At 33.5% G+C, this 17,805-nt stretch overlaps 1 protein-coding gene across 1 annotated transcript in view; it reads left to right on the plus strand.

Annotated features, from left to right (window-relative positions):
- PTPRQ (protein tyrosine phosphatase receptor type Q) overlaps positions 1–17,805 on the plus strand; it is a 127,349-nt gene that overhangs the window by 407 nt on the left and 109,137 nt on the right. The window contains exons 2-15 of the mRNA XM_064419609.1: positions 2,409–2,546; positions 3,149–3,284; positions 4,346–4,600; positions 5,578–5,795; positions 7,814–8,000; positions 8,136–8,420; positions 8,751–9,035; positions 9,611–9,880; positions 11,005–11,265; positions 12,721–12,851; positions 13,029–13,158; positions 14,646–14,796; positions 15,328–15,434; positions 15,938–16,035. Of these exons, the coding sequence (XP_064275679.1) occupies positions 2,409–2,546; positions 3,149–3,284; positions 4,346–4,600; positions 5,578–5,795; positions 7,814–8,000; positions 8,136–8,420; positions 8,751–9,035; positions 9,611–9,880; positions 11,005–11,265; positions 12,721–12,851; positions 13,029–13,158; positions 14,646–14,796; positions 15,328–15,434; positions 15,938–16,035 (2,652 nt within the window). The remainder of the gene's footprint in view (positions 1–2,408; positions 2,547–3,148; positions 3,285–4,345; positions 4,601–5,577; positions 5,796–7,813; positions 8,001–8,135; positions 8,421–8,750; positions 9,036–9,610; positions 9,881–11,004; positions 11,266–12,720; positions 12,852–13,028; positions 13,159–14,645; positions 14,797–15,327; positions 15,435–15,937; positions 16,036–17,805) is intronic.

The raw sequence follows: 17,805 nt of genomic DNA on the forward strand, positions 1-17,805 counted from the left end.
TTCCCCAGAAGAAGTGAGAGATGCCAGCATCTTTAAGTCATCTCTTAGACAGGTATGGTATGAATTAAAAGCTTTAATGAGTACATTATCATACCTCTGACAGTGGTAAAAAGCAGACCCTTGGGGAGGACTGCAAGAATAACATTAGAAAATTACCTATACTGTGCCAGTTTTCCAGCATTTGCAGCTTAAGAACTTCCTGAGATGGATGTATTTGTAGTGCCATTTTTGAGCTTCATTGTAGTTTCTTCTATGAACTTCTACAAACATCAATGGGCCTCCTCTGACAACCCTAGAAACTTTTAGTACTCATTTTAGTACTCTTGTCAGATAAACTACTTATTTTGTGAATAACTGTCTTTTTTCCCCTCTTCTTTAAATCTGGAGCATACCAGCTGTGTTTCATCTATCACAGTGCTTGTACTTGAAGAGAAAATGAAAATCAATCTCTGCACACTTTTGGCTGCTTAATATTTTATTGATCTCTGCTGTATTTCCCCTCAAGTGCCTCTTTTTCAGAGTGAGAAGCCTCCTTGAGTCTTATGTTGAGACACAGTTGACAGCAAAAGTCAATAAGTTGTTGTTTGTCGTTTAGGTCTCCTGGCTCCAGTGTAGCTAGCCTGAAGATAGATTTGAAAAATAGGTCTTTTTGGTCAATTTAATACTTTTGGTTTTATTTTTAAAATGGTTTCATTCTTTAGATAAGGGCCTAATATGTGATGGCAAAGTGCTGGCAACAAAAAGGAACATTCTAAATCCCTCTCATTCGGTATAAGTATGGAACAATTTTTGTGTACACTTGAAAATGCATTTCTTGTTTTTTAAGACTAAGTAGGATGTATTTATGTATAGTAAAATGGCTCACAATTGCTGGTGGTTGAAAATTATTTAAAATGGTTAATCCAATTATTGCCAAATATATATTTTTAATCTTTAAAATCAGATCTTCCTACACTTTGAATTGTCTGGGCTAGACAGATTTTTTTTTTCAGACAATGCAAGCCAGATATACACCTAATACACTGAATTAAAAATTTTAAATTTTCCTGGAAATATATTCCTCAAACATTTTTGTGCATGCCATCAATATTATAAGGCCATTGTGTCAGTTCATTACAGAGGAGGTATATACCCTCTTGCAAAGGATTTACAGAGTTTAAAGTCTTTATAAGCTTTACAAAGTTTATACTTCACAATGTATAATCTAAACTCTGAACACTGAGATATTGAGAGATTTATAGTTATGATAGTTATTAATTAGTTAAAGGAAGTTATGTTAAACCAAATTGAATTCCAGAGCAAGTTATACTTAAAAAAATAAAAAAAACTAAGTTTTTTTTTTTTGCTTGTTATGGTTTTGTTTTGTCGGGGTTTCTATTGTTTGTTTTTTGGTTTTTTTTGGTTTTTTTTGTGCATAGTAGATTGCTTTACAGGACAGCACAAAGTAATATAATAATAAAACTCCTAACTTTTATTTTAATGACCTAAGGGTTTGTATTTGATTTTAATTTTGGTTTACTTTTTAAAGTAGATTTTAAGTTCATTGCCAAGATGACATTTATTTGTCATCTCAATTCATTAAGAAAGCAAAAATGGACCACAAAAGACAGAAATGCAGCATTTTATAAATGTTTTCTGATAGGGATGGGCATCACATACACCAATTTGTTTGAATTTTACATGTGATTCAGGTTTATCTTAAATTAGATCAAAGCAGCCTAGAAATTAAATTCAAAATAAAATTCAGAGAAGGAAGCTGATTCTGTGAAGTGTTAAGCTAAAGTCCCGTGTAGTCAGGTAAATTTGTCAAAAAGGTAGTGTGAAAAATGCAGAAGACTTGTGTCTAGAGTGAGTTCCTTTCTGCAAGAAGTTGAAGTGCTGAATGACATTTGCATTGCCATGGCTAAATTAGATTGCTAGGGAGGTGTTTAACAAATTCTTTCTTTACCTCTTGAAAATGATTGTTTATTATTCTGAAATAGTTGAAAATTTTGAAAGTGATGCCACTAAAGCTTTTAACATGTAATGTAAGACTGGGACTGAGATCTCCAGCTTCTGACTGCCTATAACTGTGGTTGCAGTTTGAACACTGCAAGTGAAATCTCTGACATTGTTTCTAATATAAAATGATGACAGGTTTCTGCCATATTTGGGTCAGCTGACATGATCTTTCTACCTCTGGAGAGAGAAAGAAAACCAGAACCTGTACCTGCAGAACTTGTAAAATATTAAGAGGCGTCTGCGTCACTCAGTAGAGCTGGTGATACTGATGTGTGTTAAAAACTATTGCTAGCTGACATGTTCTAGATAAAATTAATTAAAATTGACAGAGTTTACTTACTTATTTAATTAGCCATATGTTTGCTGCATTTTCTACTAAGTTGCATTCATTTATCTTTGTGTTACAGGGTGCACAGTGTGTAGATTGTGACCAAGCGAAAAAGCCTCCTAGAATAGTTTTGATGGAGTGGACTGAACTGCCCAAAGGAGAGGATCCAGACTATTATATTCTGACATACCAGCAAGCAGATGCTTTCAGTCAAAAAGTATATTTTGTCAATCTAAGCAATAAGTTGTTCCATGTTATTTAAGATGTAGGTAGCAGTTATCAATAGCACCGTGGGTTTGTTTTTTTTTTGTTGGATTTTCTAGTAAAAAAAAGTAAGATGGCAAATAAAGAGGAAGTTTAGAAAAAATGTATTGGATTTTTTAATTCGTGTCATTTATATGTACTCTTACAGAGTCCTACTGGAGCCAGTGGGACTTAAAAGACCCTTGAGTATGCTGTTGAATCAGGATGGATAGTTATAGGCTCAAAGTTAAGAAATTATGTAAGTTCTTCAAAGTACTGTGGTTTGAAGGAACAATTTAACTTCTCCAGATGCTACCTCTAGATCTCAGTGGGAAGGCATTATTCTCATTTTGAGTGCAGCATGTCCTGTAATTTAAAGAAAGTATGGGGATTTTAATATGAAGGTGTTTGTTATTACTGTGATTTCTAAAAGGCTTTGTTTCAAATGCATTGGATATTTTGCAGTATAACTGCAGCCTCCAGTTTGACGTGCAGCTCCTTCTAAAGCTTCATAGATCACATATAAACTGTATTTTTATTACTCTCACTATATTCAGAAATTTTTTTAACTTGCAGAATGTAAGAAACATTTCTAAAGTTGAACGGAAACCTGTCAGTACTGCAGTTCTGCTCGAGCAAAATAGGAAGTATGATATTACAATAGAATCCCTGAAAAATGGCCAAATCTTAAGTGTGAAATCATTTAAAACACGTAAGTCGAGTAGCACCAAAAAATTTTGGTATCTTTATAATTAGTTTAACACTGAAGATTAAAAAGTAGGGGTTCAGATCCCGAGTTTACTCATGTATTTAGGAATTTGCATTGATGTATGTTTTCAACCATGAAGTGTTGAAGGAATAATTTTATATAATGTGTTTGGTTCACATAACAATTCTAAAATATGACACTGGTGTAAAAGTTTGGGAGATTTTTAAATATTACAGGTTTTGCTATACTACAGTAATTCTAGAAGAAAACATTTATAAAGGTGGACCATTGAAAAAATACTTAAAGCATGGAAATTTCATAATAACATAGGGTCATTGTCTTATGTAAATTAAAAAAAAAATAGTTTCAACTTTATAACAGTCCCTCCTTAAAAAGAGTTAATAAGTATCTTGAAGATCTTAGCATTGTGATTAACTGGGAACAGACTTTCATTACTGGACTGTATGAGTTTAGCCACTGAATTTATAAAAACAGCTGTAATTTATAGCTGTAAATCTGTTCAGGACCACAAGCCCCACTGGTTGTGAATGAAGGGGCTTTCCAATCTTAACTTGATCAGTGAGAATAGTTTATAACATGACCTTTGTACACATTGCAAGCTCATACTCTTGCATTTTTTTTGGAATACAGACTTATATCTGAATTCAAGCAACATCATTGGGGAAAAAATAGTAAAAGCATTGCAGGAGCCATCAATTGATGAAAGAACATTCAACAAGCTACAAAACATGGTTATGCTGCTAATGTGTTACTGCACTTAGCATCTATTACTTAACTGATCTTCTATCCAAATATGTACTTTTACAGTTAAAACACTCTTGAAAATATGTACTTTTACCTCTGCTTGCTTCAGACATAAGTTAACATACCATGAAAATAAAGGAAAACATGACTTTCTTAAATGATGCTGCATTTCCTTATCTATTGGGGCTATCCCTCATCCCTTATCAAAAGAAGAAAAGTAATAATATTGATGAAATAAATCTTTGAGTTAATTTTTTCTTTGTGGCAAACACAGTATTTATTTTTTCATTGTCTACTAGGTGGAATTTCAGAAAATGACATCAAAATATTTGTGACAGCTACTACAGTGTCTTTTAATTGGAGTACGATGATCAAAGAATTTTCAGTTTCTCTTTTCCTGAATGGTACTTCTCAGATTATAAAAAGACCCAGTGGATTCTTTGTATGGAGAAATTTGACACCAGCTACCATTTATACATTTAAGTTTATATTTGAACAATTAAATCCTGAATTTGTAAATGTGTCTCAATCACTGGATATTCAAGCTGAAACAGGTATATATTAGAGTTTCTTGAAGTCACAGTGAATGCAAGTTAGTACTGCATATTTTTTAGATGGGTTAAGAGTAAATTGTAAAATCCTGTATTCCATGTAATGTATTTTAGTAGATACAGATGTTATTTCTAGAAAGAGGAAATAAATTGAATGTTATTGACATAAAAAGGTTATTTCTAGTCAATATTTCTTAGTATTTTAAGACCAAGAATTCAAATTTGCTTGTGCACATATTTTAACTATATTTTGGCAGATTAAAATAGAATGAAATTAAGGTTGAAGTTAAGCCTTGTAATTATTGGAGTGTATGGGTTGAATTTGCTATGTAGTTTCAGTGAAAAGGCAAAGAAAACTCTGAATTTGGTAAGAACTTGGAACACTTTCTGAAACATTCAAAACTATAGGATTTTTATTGTTGAGCGGCAAGCTTAGCTGTGCAGTTTTGTAAGTGCTGTGAGGGATGCAAGATTCTGAGGATAATGTAGCTTGGTTGTGTATCCTCATGCCTTTAAATGTGTTACTCTCATAATGCAACTTAGAATCTTTACAATAAGATACACAAAAAAAGAATTATATACAATCAAATTCAAGGAAATAATTCTTTTCCTAGATGCAAGAAAATATTAAAAGCAAATTATCTGTTAAATTCATTTTTATAATTTAAAAAATCGAATCATCAAAAACTAAACTTAAAAATTAATTTCTTTTCTAGAATATGACAAAGATTAATAGATCTCTTTAATTTTTTCTTCTTCACTGGGCTGCAGTTGTAGCTTTTAGTTCAGTCAATCAGATTTTTTAAAACACAGGACTTTGAACGAGTGTTGGTTTACAATCACTGAATATTTTTGAGGTTGAAATAATGATTTAATTAAAGGCTTTTGTTCTCAAAATGTCTGTGTAATTATAAGAAATCAGCACCATTTCCATGAGCAATACAGCATATATTTAAAATCCTGTCCTTGTTGCCTTATAGGAACCTGTTCCAAAGGGTGGGTGGCATTCCAGAGCAGCTGCTACCAAATGGGAAAGGAGAGCAAGCCATGGAAGGTGGCACAACAAACCTGTGAAACCTCCTCACAAGGGGCACATCTTCTTGACATAGGGAGTGAGGAAGAACATGGGTTTGTGTTGTCATATCTCCAGAAAATTAGTCGAATAATCATGTTATGGACAGGTCTTAATGACCTAAAGGTCAGTATATTTTATCATCTTTGTTATTACAGATGTAGAAGCAGGAGAATTTTGAAACAGAGGAGGGAATCCTTTGGAGTAAAAATTACTAAACAGTACATTGGTTATTTTTTCCTATACTTATTAGCAATTAGATAAAGAATCATTGTTTTTTCCTATTTAGAAATACTGAAACTATTTAGAAGGCCATAGCAGGAGCGAAGAAAACCTCGATAATATAGATTTAACCTGTAATATTTGTGTGTGTGTGTGTGTGTGTGTGTGTGTGTGTGTATTTCCCGGGGATATTATTTTGCCTGTAGGTGGTGCTGCATTACCAGATTTCACATCTCAGTCTACACACTTGTTACTATGGATCTCGAAGTCTGGGGTTGGCTTTCTCAGTTTTGATGCAGGTCTGACATGTTGAGTGTTGAGCTTACTGAGGTCTGTTCAGTATGAATTGAGCAAGGTGGTTCTTCTAAAATATTTCCTGTTCCTTATATTTCGGATATGGAAGTTCGTAATGCTACATCTGCTGTTACAAAATGATTCAGTGTGGTGTGGTGTGTGTGGCTGGGGAAGAAGTACAGACATAAATAAAGTATTGGAAGAGCTCTTGGAAAGATAGAGGCACAGTGCCAGAAACGTGGGACCCAGGCTTCTGTGATTTGGTTTAGTGAAAAGTATGTGCTAAGTGTAGAAGGTTGGAAAAAGCCAGTGGTTTTTGTTTTAAAAAATCTGCAACCTGAAATTTAATTTTAATGTTGTTTTGGCAAAATTATTTTACTGTGAAAATAGTAAAACCAAAGCAAACTTTCTGTGTAAGAGCAGGAGAGGTAAGTGTCACACCACATGTCATAGAGATAGAAAAATTCCTTTTTGCAGACTGTTAAATAATGGTGCTACACAAAGAAGTCAGAGGGGGATAGCATGCAGACTGAGGAAACACAAATCTGTCTAGCTTAGAGAAGCACTGTAACCATGCTGGTTAGTAAAGCACCAGGAATATATGCACTTTACATGTAATAATATTTTGTTGATATTACTGCAAAGTCACTTCTCAAATTGCTATAATTTTTACACCATAGTGATATTCCTTGTAACCACCTGGGTATTTTAAAAATAAGGTAATATTTGTAAGAGGCTGTCAGAAGCATTATAATTTTTCAAGCTGGAAAGAGTACTACCAAGTTGGTTTTTCTTAAGCTCTGATTACACAGAAAAGAGTCAATTGCCAGTTTGTAATTTGGCTGTTAGTCAACTGTTTAATCATTGCATGCATTTTTATGTTTGTGGGAGTCAGTCAGTTAAATGAACTAGATGAGAACCATATTTTAAGAGTAACAAGGTATAATAATAAAATGCTTGTTTTACAAGAACTTCTTTCCTAAATATTTGTACTTAATTAGTGGGTTCAAGTGCTGTCTGAACATGTTTCAATCTGAAATGTCACTGTTTTCATCTGTTCTCATCCTATGAGAACTCTGAATTGTACTTGCACCAAATTGCACTTAGCTGGAAAAAGAGAACGTACCTCAAAGGTTAGAAACCTGGAGTCAGGTGTGAGAGAGTGTCCTAACAGCTGAGAAGCCAGGGAAAGATAGATAGCATTTTCTCATCTGATTGTGATTCTAGTCATGGTTTTTCAGGTAAATATTTTTGTCTTCAGACTCAATTTATGAGTATTTTTTATTGAGTGATTTTTTAAGTGAATGCCCTTTTTATAAAATGATCCATACATGATTATTAAGTTATTAGATTAATAATGATTTTTAAAGTTTTCTTTGTAATGATAAAATATACTCATGTGGCTTATATTATGCTATGTTATATTGTTATCTTGTAATCTTTTGTGATAGATGGGATGGAATTTTAGATTGGAACCTTTTTAAAAATAGACCTATATAAGTAACTTGTATAAATGATGTACATAATTCTTGGATATTTAAGAAAACACTTGCAATGAGGGAAAACTTAATAATTTACAAATATAATCTAAAAATATCTGTGGTTTAATTTCATTTATTTCAATCTAGGAAGAAGGTCAGCTTGTGTGGACAGATGGATCTCCTTATCTTCTAAAAGATGGTATCTCGTCTCTATCAATGATACCAGAAAATCAAACTGACTGCTATGCCCTTCAGAAAGATCCCACTGGCCCAGACTATTTTTTCACAGGATTTTTCTGCTATGTCCAGCTACCATATATTTGTGAATATGAATGTAACTATATTTTTAAAATATTTTGCATTTATTCTTAAAAGTCTTGCCCTAATTAAATTTATATTTTAAGATACAAATATAAAAATAAAAGGGTTTTAATGATATTTTTTTTTCATTTTTGATGCTTTTTTTCAGTACCTGTGGTACCAGAAAACTTCATGTTTGATGTGCATGATGTCAAGACAACTGAAGCTGTATTTGTGTGGAGCAGTATGGACATGTGGCTTAAGTCAAGCTTTGCACTTATACTTAAGTACTATTTTGATCAGTGGAAACCATACATTCTGAACTTGCCTGTGAATACAACTCAAACAAAAATTGGGCAGCTGTCTCCAGGCCTTCACTATAGTTTCTTATTAGCAGCAAGGAACCCAGAAGGAGCACAGACTAGCTTAAGTCCAGTTGTGAAGGTAGAAACAAGTAAGTTGCGAAAATAAATAGCAGTAATAGCCAGATAACCATATATATTTTATATTTTCCTTTAATTACACTGTATTTTCTAGACTGTATTTTCTGCACTGTATTTCCTGTATTTTCTATTTATCACTGATACACTGTCAAGGTTGCTTTGTTAGATTTGCTCTAATAGTATTTATCCTGCATGTAAATGTGCACTGTTAGGTTTTCAGGCTCTATTTCAAACAAACAAACAAACAAACAAACAAACAGGCACAATAAAACACCCCACAGTTATTGATGAAAGGCATGAGAAACTACTATTGTATTTCTGTTCCTAATCTTGTTCAACAGGGCCCTTGCATTCCCAGAAGTTAGAGGCTACGTATGTTTCATCTACAGAAATCCATTTAAAATGGAAGCCTCCCCAGCATTCATACAGTGTTTCTTTTCACCACTACCTGGTCAACATATTGGATACTGAAACCAACATCTGGGAACAGTTACCAGTTGAAAAAAGCAAGACTTCAATAGTCATACAAAATAGAAAACCTTATCACCAGTATCAGTTATATTTACAGAATGTCGCAGAGGAAGGCACTCTAAGCTGCCACGAGAAACCTATACTAATCACAACAGGTGATGTATCCATTTTCTAGTTGTTTCATTTCACTGGACAGAGTCTAAATTGAAAATAAAAGGCATAAAGGTATTTTTAAAGCCATGTCAGATTGTGATTTTTGGGATAGTCTTCAGAACCTTCTAAAATTGTGAAAGTACCAATCCCTTTATTTATTTATTCTTTTGCCTACTTATAGCATATTAGTAAAGGCTAAAGAAGTGATATTCTGCTTAATAAATTCTGATTTATAGTTTAAATCTCTATTTTCAGCAAAGTTAAAACATTACTATGATTTCTCAAATTTTTTAGGGCAAACTGTGTCATCTTTTTACTCCATATATATCCAGTGGAATGAAATATGCTTGCAAAATGAGTCGTTATTTTTTATGAGAAAACAGAAAATAGAATCTGCCTTTAACAGGTAGTTGCCTGCAAATTATTTTAAGAAATAATGAAATGAAACAGTAGGTTTAAAGTCACGACATTTTAGAAGAAAAAAAAACCCAAGAGACATTATTGGAAAGTGATTGTTAAGTGATAGTAAGTTTGATGTGTGGTTTTATACTGACTTTTTTTTTTTTTTTTGATCAAGCTGTCAGTCCACCTACAGCTGTTTATATTTACCCAGAGGATGTAGAAGAAGAGAGTGTAATCCTTCACTGGAAGCTGCCACAAGAGTGTCAGGAATCCTACATTCAAGTGAAACCTAATGCAGGCATTGGTGAAACAAAGAAGTTTTTATTAAGTAATAAAGAAGAATTAAAGGTTGAAGATCTAACTCCGGGAATGGCTTATGAAATAGCAGTAGCAAGTGTGAAAAATGGAACTAGGAGTGAACTGAAGACCATTCAATGCACTTTAAGTAAGACATTATTTATGGTGGAAACTACAGACATATGTTAGTCTCACCATTGTTGCTGTCACCTAATAAAATTTGTTGATCAAGTAAATTTGCTAAATAGCCAAGGATCAAAACTTAAATGTGAAGTGTAGAGATCCAATCCTAGATGTTAACATCAAAATTAACAATTGTTGCAAACACAGTGGAGACTTGGAAAATATATTGGTACTAGCAACAGCTGCGATGGGAACCACATCTGGAAATCCTGTTCCCACTGGCAAAAGAAGCTGGGTGAATCATTGATTTGCACTGAAATAGGAAAATATTGGAGTGGTTGAAACAGATTATTGATTTATGGAAGTACATTAGTTGTTCTGAGAACTGTGAGAAACAATTGCCCTACCATTAGTGAGAGACTGCTAGGAAAGAACTAGAAGTAATACTAGCTGAAAATAAAAGCTTTGCATTGTTTGTCAAAGCATCTTTCCCATTGATAGGGAAGGGTTTATTGAAGGGTCTTACTTTCCCAAAATGTTGAAATGCTTTTGGTGCAGTATAAATTTTTTGCATATGTGAAAGGAGTGGGCAGGATTCACTTATACATGTACTATATAAAGGCTGCAGTAGTCAGGTTATTAGATTCATGAAATGCTGAATTATCATTTCTTTCTAAATGATAATTCAGCAGTATTTTGGAGGGTAACTCTCCTAATTCTTTTCCAGATTTTTTATATAGGATTATATTTAATACCTCATTCATGACACAGATGACAAAATTCTAAATGGGGTATTTCACAGCTGTCAGAGCCAACTGTAAGGGAAGAAAACTGAACACGTCAATGTTGCATCCATCAAATACATCTCATTCTCCATGGTTAGATCCCTGTCCACATCTACATTTCTGTAGAGTTTTCCAGTTATCCTGCTTACCTTCTTGGTGCAGTTGTGGTTGAGAAGGAAATTCCAGTAAGAAATAGTTAAAAGATCTGGTTGTTTATTGTTTCTGAGCAATGACGTGCTATGGTAGATGTTAATTTCCATTTGGCAAGAGTATTTCTCAGGGCAGTTTCTTCAGATGCATTATGTGGTTTTCACTTAATTTATTTTCAACTATTTTAACACATGGCAATTTTTTTTCCTTCTAGAGCCCAAGCCTGTTCAAATTGCAGTTCCTTATGAGCTCCATAGCAATGCTGTGGTACTGTTTGTTCGCATGCCCGATGTCGGAGTATTTGATGGCATATATGTTACAAGTAAAGAAGGACCTAATGCAACATTCATTTTAAAAAGTGATGGTAAAATAACAATTGAGAACCTCACTGCAGGAAGACAATATGATTTCTGTGTCTCCACAAAAAGTGGAAAAATGTTGAGCTCCTTTTACCATATAAATGGTGTAAAAACCTGTGAGTATTTTAAGTTCATATAAAATTGCACAATATAAAACCTTTTGAACTTTATTTTTATTGCAGTGGAATAGAAAAGACATGCTATTCAAAAACCATCTTGATATATTTATGTAAGCAATTGCAGTTGCACTAAGACTAACTGGTTTTTAAACAAGACTATAAGAATCCTTCATAATTTCTAAACTTACTAAATTGTGGTTTTTGTATGGTGTATAAAATGTCTAGCAAACACTTCAGGAATTTAGGCTGAATTACTGCCCTTGTGGGAGACAAGACACATTTTGATCACTTATTTTAAACAAGTACATGAGTATCAATGGGATTGCTTCTGTGCCTTGAAATTATTAAGTTTATTCCTCCTGGTGTATCTTTAAGCAAATGATAAAAGGTTCTTCAAGGTAATAAATTAATTCACAAGGACATTAAAAGAATGGTAGTGGACAGGACACTTTCTAGTAATGCTTTTAGAAACAGAATTTTAATAGAAACCTAAAAATATTTTAAAAACCTGCTGAAATTCTGTGGTTTTACTTTCCTATTTTTTATATAAGTTTTTATTTTCCCATTTTATAATTTTAATTTGAAATTCTTTTTCTGTTCTGTTTCTTTCAGAATAGAAATGTTATAAAAGGAAAAGTTAAGGTAGGATCTGAAGAAGTAAGGAAGAAGAGTAGAATGATGGCAAGACAAAAAATCATCCCCAACTACAGAAAGCCTCGAAAGCAGATATTTCTTAAAACACAGTTTTAATAAAAACTTGGGGTTTAACCAATCTTCTGACAGCATTCCCTAAATTTAACAGGAAACTACAAAAGCCAGTATTGTTCTGACTCTTCTGGGGCCTCAAAAATTTGGAAGAAATAAAAATCCTGACACTTCAAATGTATACAGCTTTCCCTTAGAAAAAGTGTAAATTTTGATATATTCCAGACAGAAATGGCTGTGATGGGGATGAAAGAGATGTAAAGGAGAGTGGAGATTCTCCTGTAATGTGATCTGAATTGTACCTCACAAGACTATTCTAGTAAGGGATAAATTGTTTTTGTCTTGCCTGATCTGCCCAGTTTTGCTGAGCCTTTTGACAAAATTTAGGTGCATTCTGACCGCTATAGTAGTGCTATTGGAGGGATTAACTTCGTCCTAGAGAACTTTCCTACCCAGGAGTGCTAGTTCTGTTGTCAGGGAGAAATGTAGTTTCAACCTCAAGTAATTTTAAGAAAAAACACAACCAATTTTTCTTAAATAGTGGCATTACTATATCTTTTTTCTTTCTCTATTTTTTATCCTTCTCTGTTTTGGAATTGCTGTGTGTCTGCATGACTGATATCAGATTTTGCCCTCTGTTAGTCTGTTATTGATGATCTCCACTTTATGTCTCCCCAGGAGATATGAAAATGTTAGATTGAGCAATGCCTGGGGTTGAACAGAGAGGTGTTTTATGTTCTTCTGTAGGTCTGGCAGCTCCCCTGAATGTACGAGAGGGTGATGTCACTGACACTTCCATCCAGGTCTTGTGGGACGGCGCTGATGGAGATTTCGAGCAGTACGAGGTTACCTGTACTAATTGTGCAGGTGCTTTCAAGGTATGCAGTGTGGAGCACCACCTGTGGATTCACATTGCAGCTATTTTCAGTCTTCTATTAAGCAGTCACAGACTGAATGAATGGCTTTATTTCCCATTAAAATAGTTGGATGTGTGGTTTATATATGATAAGTAAATTTTGTAAGGAGTTCTGTGAAAGCTGTATTTGGTTTTCTAGGTCCAGAAGGTCAAGCAAGAAACAGCAACATTTTCCAACCTCAGTCCTGGTAAGCTGTACAGTTTTGCAATTCGAACAGAGAAGGAAGGTTTCAGAGACAGTGTTTTTGTGACAAAAGAAATAGACACAGGTAAGATCACAAAGTTATCAAATTCAGTATTTGTTTTACTCCATCCATATCTCTTGCTTTCTTCTTTTTGAGACAAAAAATTTATTTTTGTCTCAAACGAAGAAGAGTATTTCAACCATCTTTGTAATTTTCTCCTTATTCTCTTTTATTGTTATTTTGCTTATCCTTTGACTGCAAGGGACCATTAAGAAACTCAATATATTTCCTGTGTACAATGAGATACCAATGTTAACTTCATGTTGATTCAAGCAGCTTTAAAGTCCAGTACTTGCATAGTGGCTGGCTACCAATATTAGAGAAAACAATTTTTTTCCTTATACTTCTCTGTAATGCTTTAATTTTCTCTTCATCTGTGGCTTTGAACACACACACGGACACACATACATACACACACACTTAAATGACCAGAACTAAATTAGGTCTATTTTGTTTTCTTATGGGCCTCCCCTTACATTACAAGTAAATTTGGGCTTTACTACATTTAGTTTTACTTTGGGTTAGGACATTTGATTCTCATCAGTGTAGTTCTCTTCTATTCCAGTACTTTGGAATGGTTGGCATGGCCTCTCAGGCTTTTAGATCTGGCATGTGATATTTTCCTCTAAAAGGTCACTAATGTGAAAAAATCAAGTATAGTAGATGTGATTGAGAGACTGAGAAGGTTCAGCATATGTGATCAAAGATATGTAATGTTTTGTATTTAAGGAACCACTGAATTAAAACTGGTACAGGAAAAATGTAAAATTTGTGAGAGAACAAATCATGGAGAGGCAATTGTGGAGCAAGTAAATCATGGTACTCTGACATTTCCTTTTCAAGGTCTAAGGACTTGAAATTAAAGTCCTTAAAAAACCCAGAAAACAGAATGTAGAAAATAAGCAAAAGGAGATGGTTGTTTATTAAATGTGTAGATAAATTGCAGAACTTCTTGCCACAAGGTATTTTGTCTGATGATTGTGATCATAGGTTAAAGTGGAGACTAAAGACATAAAAGAAAAATCTGCTGGGATTTACTACATAGAACCTTTGGTTCATGAAATCCTTGGGCTGCAAAATGCAGCCTGCGGGACTGCTGAAAGGAATTACCACTCTATGCAATTCTTGCTTTTTCTGCAGGCATATCCTTTTGGCCACTGTTGAATAAAAGATACTGTGCTAGCTGGGACTTAGGTGTCTGCACAGTATGTTACCTCTTACACTGCCATTTCTTTTCTTAAAAAATTGTCAGTTTTTGAGGAAGTCCACATGAGTGATGTCAGAACTGTACTAAGCAGCATTACAGCCAGCTTGGCTCTGGATTTCCTGGATAACAAAGTCACTTTGCATGTTTCTGCAGTGGTTGTAGTCTGCATGTCCTTGAGATAAGGAAGAATATGACATCATTTATGTGGAGTTTTTATTGCATTCTAATAATGAGAGGCCTGTCGTAAAGAAATGTGTTCAAGATGTATTTTTGAATCAATGCATTTTGTTTTATTGTCACACAGCACCAAGTGCAGTCAAATATCTGAACTGTAGCAGAGACTCTGAATCAATAACTGTTACCTGGCTCCCAGCCCAAAGTATGTTTGATGGATATGTTCTTTCAATAAACAGTAAGGTCTTTGATGAGAAGAAAATTTTACCTTCTGGTGTGAGGTATGATGATTACATTTTAAAAATAACTGTCATGGACTCAAAACAGCTGTTTCCCTGGATATTTAAAATAATTAGTCTGTGTTGTTATTTATATGTTATATGTTTTTGATGGCTTAATTGATATACATTACTATGCCCCTGTATTTTAAGAACTGCATTTTTTAATCAAATTGCAATTACCATATGATGTATTTATGCAAAAAAGAGCAAACAAAATACTGCATTGGGGTGAGCACCAGTAGAATCTCTGTGCAACTCTGGATATTTAATTCAGTACTTTAAAACTTTCTAGTACTGGAACTTGCTGTGAACAAGTAGTGTAATGCATCCTATAGTGTAATGCATCCTATAGTGTAATGCATCCTATTAAAGGTTTTATAGTACTAAAATATTTTTTGATTCCTAAGATATAAACATGTATACACACATAATATGTATATAATATGCATAAAACTATAAAGAATTAACATATGAACATACATATTTTTTTAGAACCCCAAAGGACATAATCTATTCTTTTGATATTTGTAGAATGCACAAATTTGAGCATCTTCTGCCGGGCACTGATTTCTTAATCAATATTGTGGCAACCAATGGATTAAAAAGAAGTCTTCCTACTGTCCTCAAGATTAGCACCTGTAGGTTCCGTTTATTAATGACTTTTCATGGTTTCAGATAATTAATGTTTTTATATTTTAAGATGTTTTATAAGAAAAGCTATTCCTTATTATATCCATGCATCTTAACAATGACTGAATGAACGCTTCTAAGTTTTTCTTTTCCATTTAAACCTCTTTGAAAGCGACTAAGTATATAAAAGCTTTTTAAACACAGTTTCTTCTGCATTAAGTGGGATATTGCCACTAACTGAAACAGCAGTAGTCTGCTGATTAGTAGTCTGCTGAGCAGTAGTTAGGATGATAAAAGTTTTCCACAAAAATTGACAAAGGTTGACTTAATTTCTGATTCTGTTTCTAATATTGGAGGTGATTTTCATTTATTTGAAATTCTTCTTAAGTACAAAATGAAATTTCTTTCTAGATGGAACTATAAAATAACGAATTAAAGCTATGTATTCGGTAGATGTCAATTTCCTTAAAATAAAAATAGATTATTTTAAATCTAAATTTTATATCTTCAGATCCTGACCCACCATCAGATTTACAAGTGTTTGGACAAGAAGAAAATACAGTCTATTTTTCTTGGAAACTCCCAAGAGGAGGATTTGATATGTTTCAGGTGAGCTGAGAATGGGAAGAAACCAATGTAAATTTTTTTGTAATTCTTCAATTATTGGAAAGAAATGCTATTCAAAAAGGTCAGCTAAATATGTACTTCCTATTACATAACAACTGTAAAAATTGTTAAAAGATAATACTTTAAATAGCTCTCAAAAACTGAATTTTCAACTAGTGTGAAATACAAAAGATCATAGGTCAAGGGTTGAATGTAACTGCAATGTAATATTTTTTTTCTTAGTTTTTCAAATTTGTAATGCAAATTAATTTAACTGAAGTGAAAAATAACAAATTCCTTCCTTACAGAAGAATGTAAATATTTTGTTTATAAAATTAAAGAATATTTATGGGGTTGTAAAAAAATATAGCAATTTATTAGACAAAACTGCAAACCTTGAATACCTGCCATACCTTTCCAGCTTTGGGCAGTAAGTAGTTTAGGGATTTTCTGAGTGAAGTTGGATATACATAAAGAAAAACAGGGACTATTCCTGATTTTCTTGTTATTTATACTTCACAATTTTGTTATGCCCTGTTTAAAAAAATTAGTACTTCCCTATTCACCATACCTTTCACGATTTTATGAACTTCAATTTTTTCAATTTCTTATCATTCCTTATTTCAGTTCTCTGTAAAAAAATGATCCACAATAGCATCTAAATACTATGGATCATGTTTTACTATGACATGCAGACAGTCTCTCTTTTGTAACCTTGCTTTTGCAGTCTGTCTTTTATTACCCTTAGTTTGTAGCCACTGTATTGACATGTGGTCAAGAAAACTTAGTATATATTGCTGTTTTAGCACGTCACTTGAATCAATATGGATTTCTAGGTATAACCTTTCACAGTCAACTTACTTGAATGGGATATTCTTTGGTACACAGCACTACCATGAGTCATAGTACCATGAGTGTTTTAATGATCTATGCAGTTTTTACTCCAATATTTCAGTGCCCATTTCTTTTCCTTCTGCTCTCCATGGCTTCAATTATTATCCTTACCTCAACCTGAAATCTGAGTATCCTTAGGATAGTTCCTTGACATTTCTTCTCTCTTCATTAGTGTAAAGCTGCATTGATCTCAATGGATAAGAGCAGCAAGTTAACCTCTCACAATATTTGCTGGTGCAGCCTGAAGCATATTTATGAATTTTAAAATTAAATTTAATTATCTTGTTCATATTTTGAACCAGTTCAGATACACTTCTGAATGTGATAATGCTATTTTTGCCACGCTATGGAAAATAATTGTCATCTGTAATATTGATCTTTATGTCATGGTATTATTGTTCAGCATCTCACAGAGCAAGCAGCCACATTAGACAGTGCTTTGTCTGTATAAACGAGCTTATCTTTAAATCTTTAATGAGAAAGGCTTTCGTAGACTGGTTGCTTAGTAAGGTGCACCTGCATAAAAGGGATCGATTTACTAATCATTTAAAATTAATCATCCCTGCTCACCAACTTTCTATGCAATATATTGTAGTTTGTAAAGTGAAGAGTGCACAAAAGGTACTTTCCTAACTTCTTTATACTAGATGTAAATGTTTAATCTATAGCTTTGCTTCTAGCATCTTGCATTGCTGTAATTCTAATAAGGTGAGGACAGTTTCCAAAATTTTGTTTGTATAAACAGGCACTGTACTGGTAAAGTAGACAGAGGGGAAATGGATCATTCCTCCCCACATGAATAGCAGCTAACCCCAGTGCTTTCAGGTCACTGCCATGTGTACAACATCCCCTTTCTGCTGGAGAAAATTACTAGTGGCA

Source organism: Passer domesticus, chromosome 5 (genome assembly GCF_036417665.1).
Source record: "Passer domesticus isolate bPasDom1 chromosome 5, bPasDom1.hap1, whole genome shotgun sequence".
NCBI lineage: Eukaryota > Metazoa > Chordata > Aves > Passeriformes > Passeridae > Passer > Passer domesticus.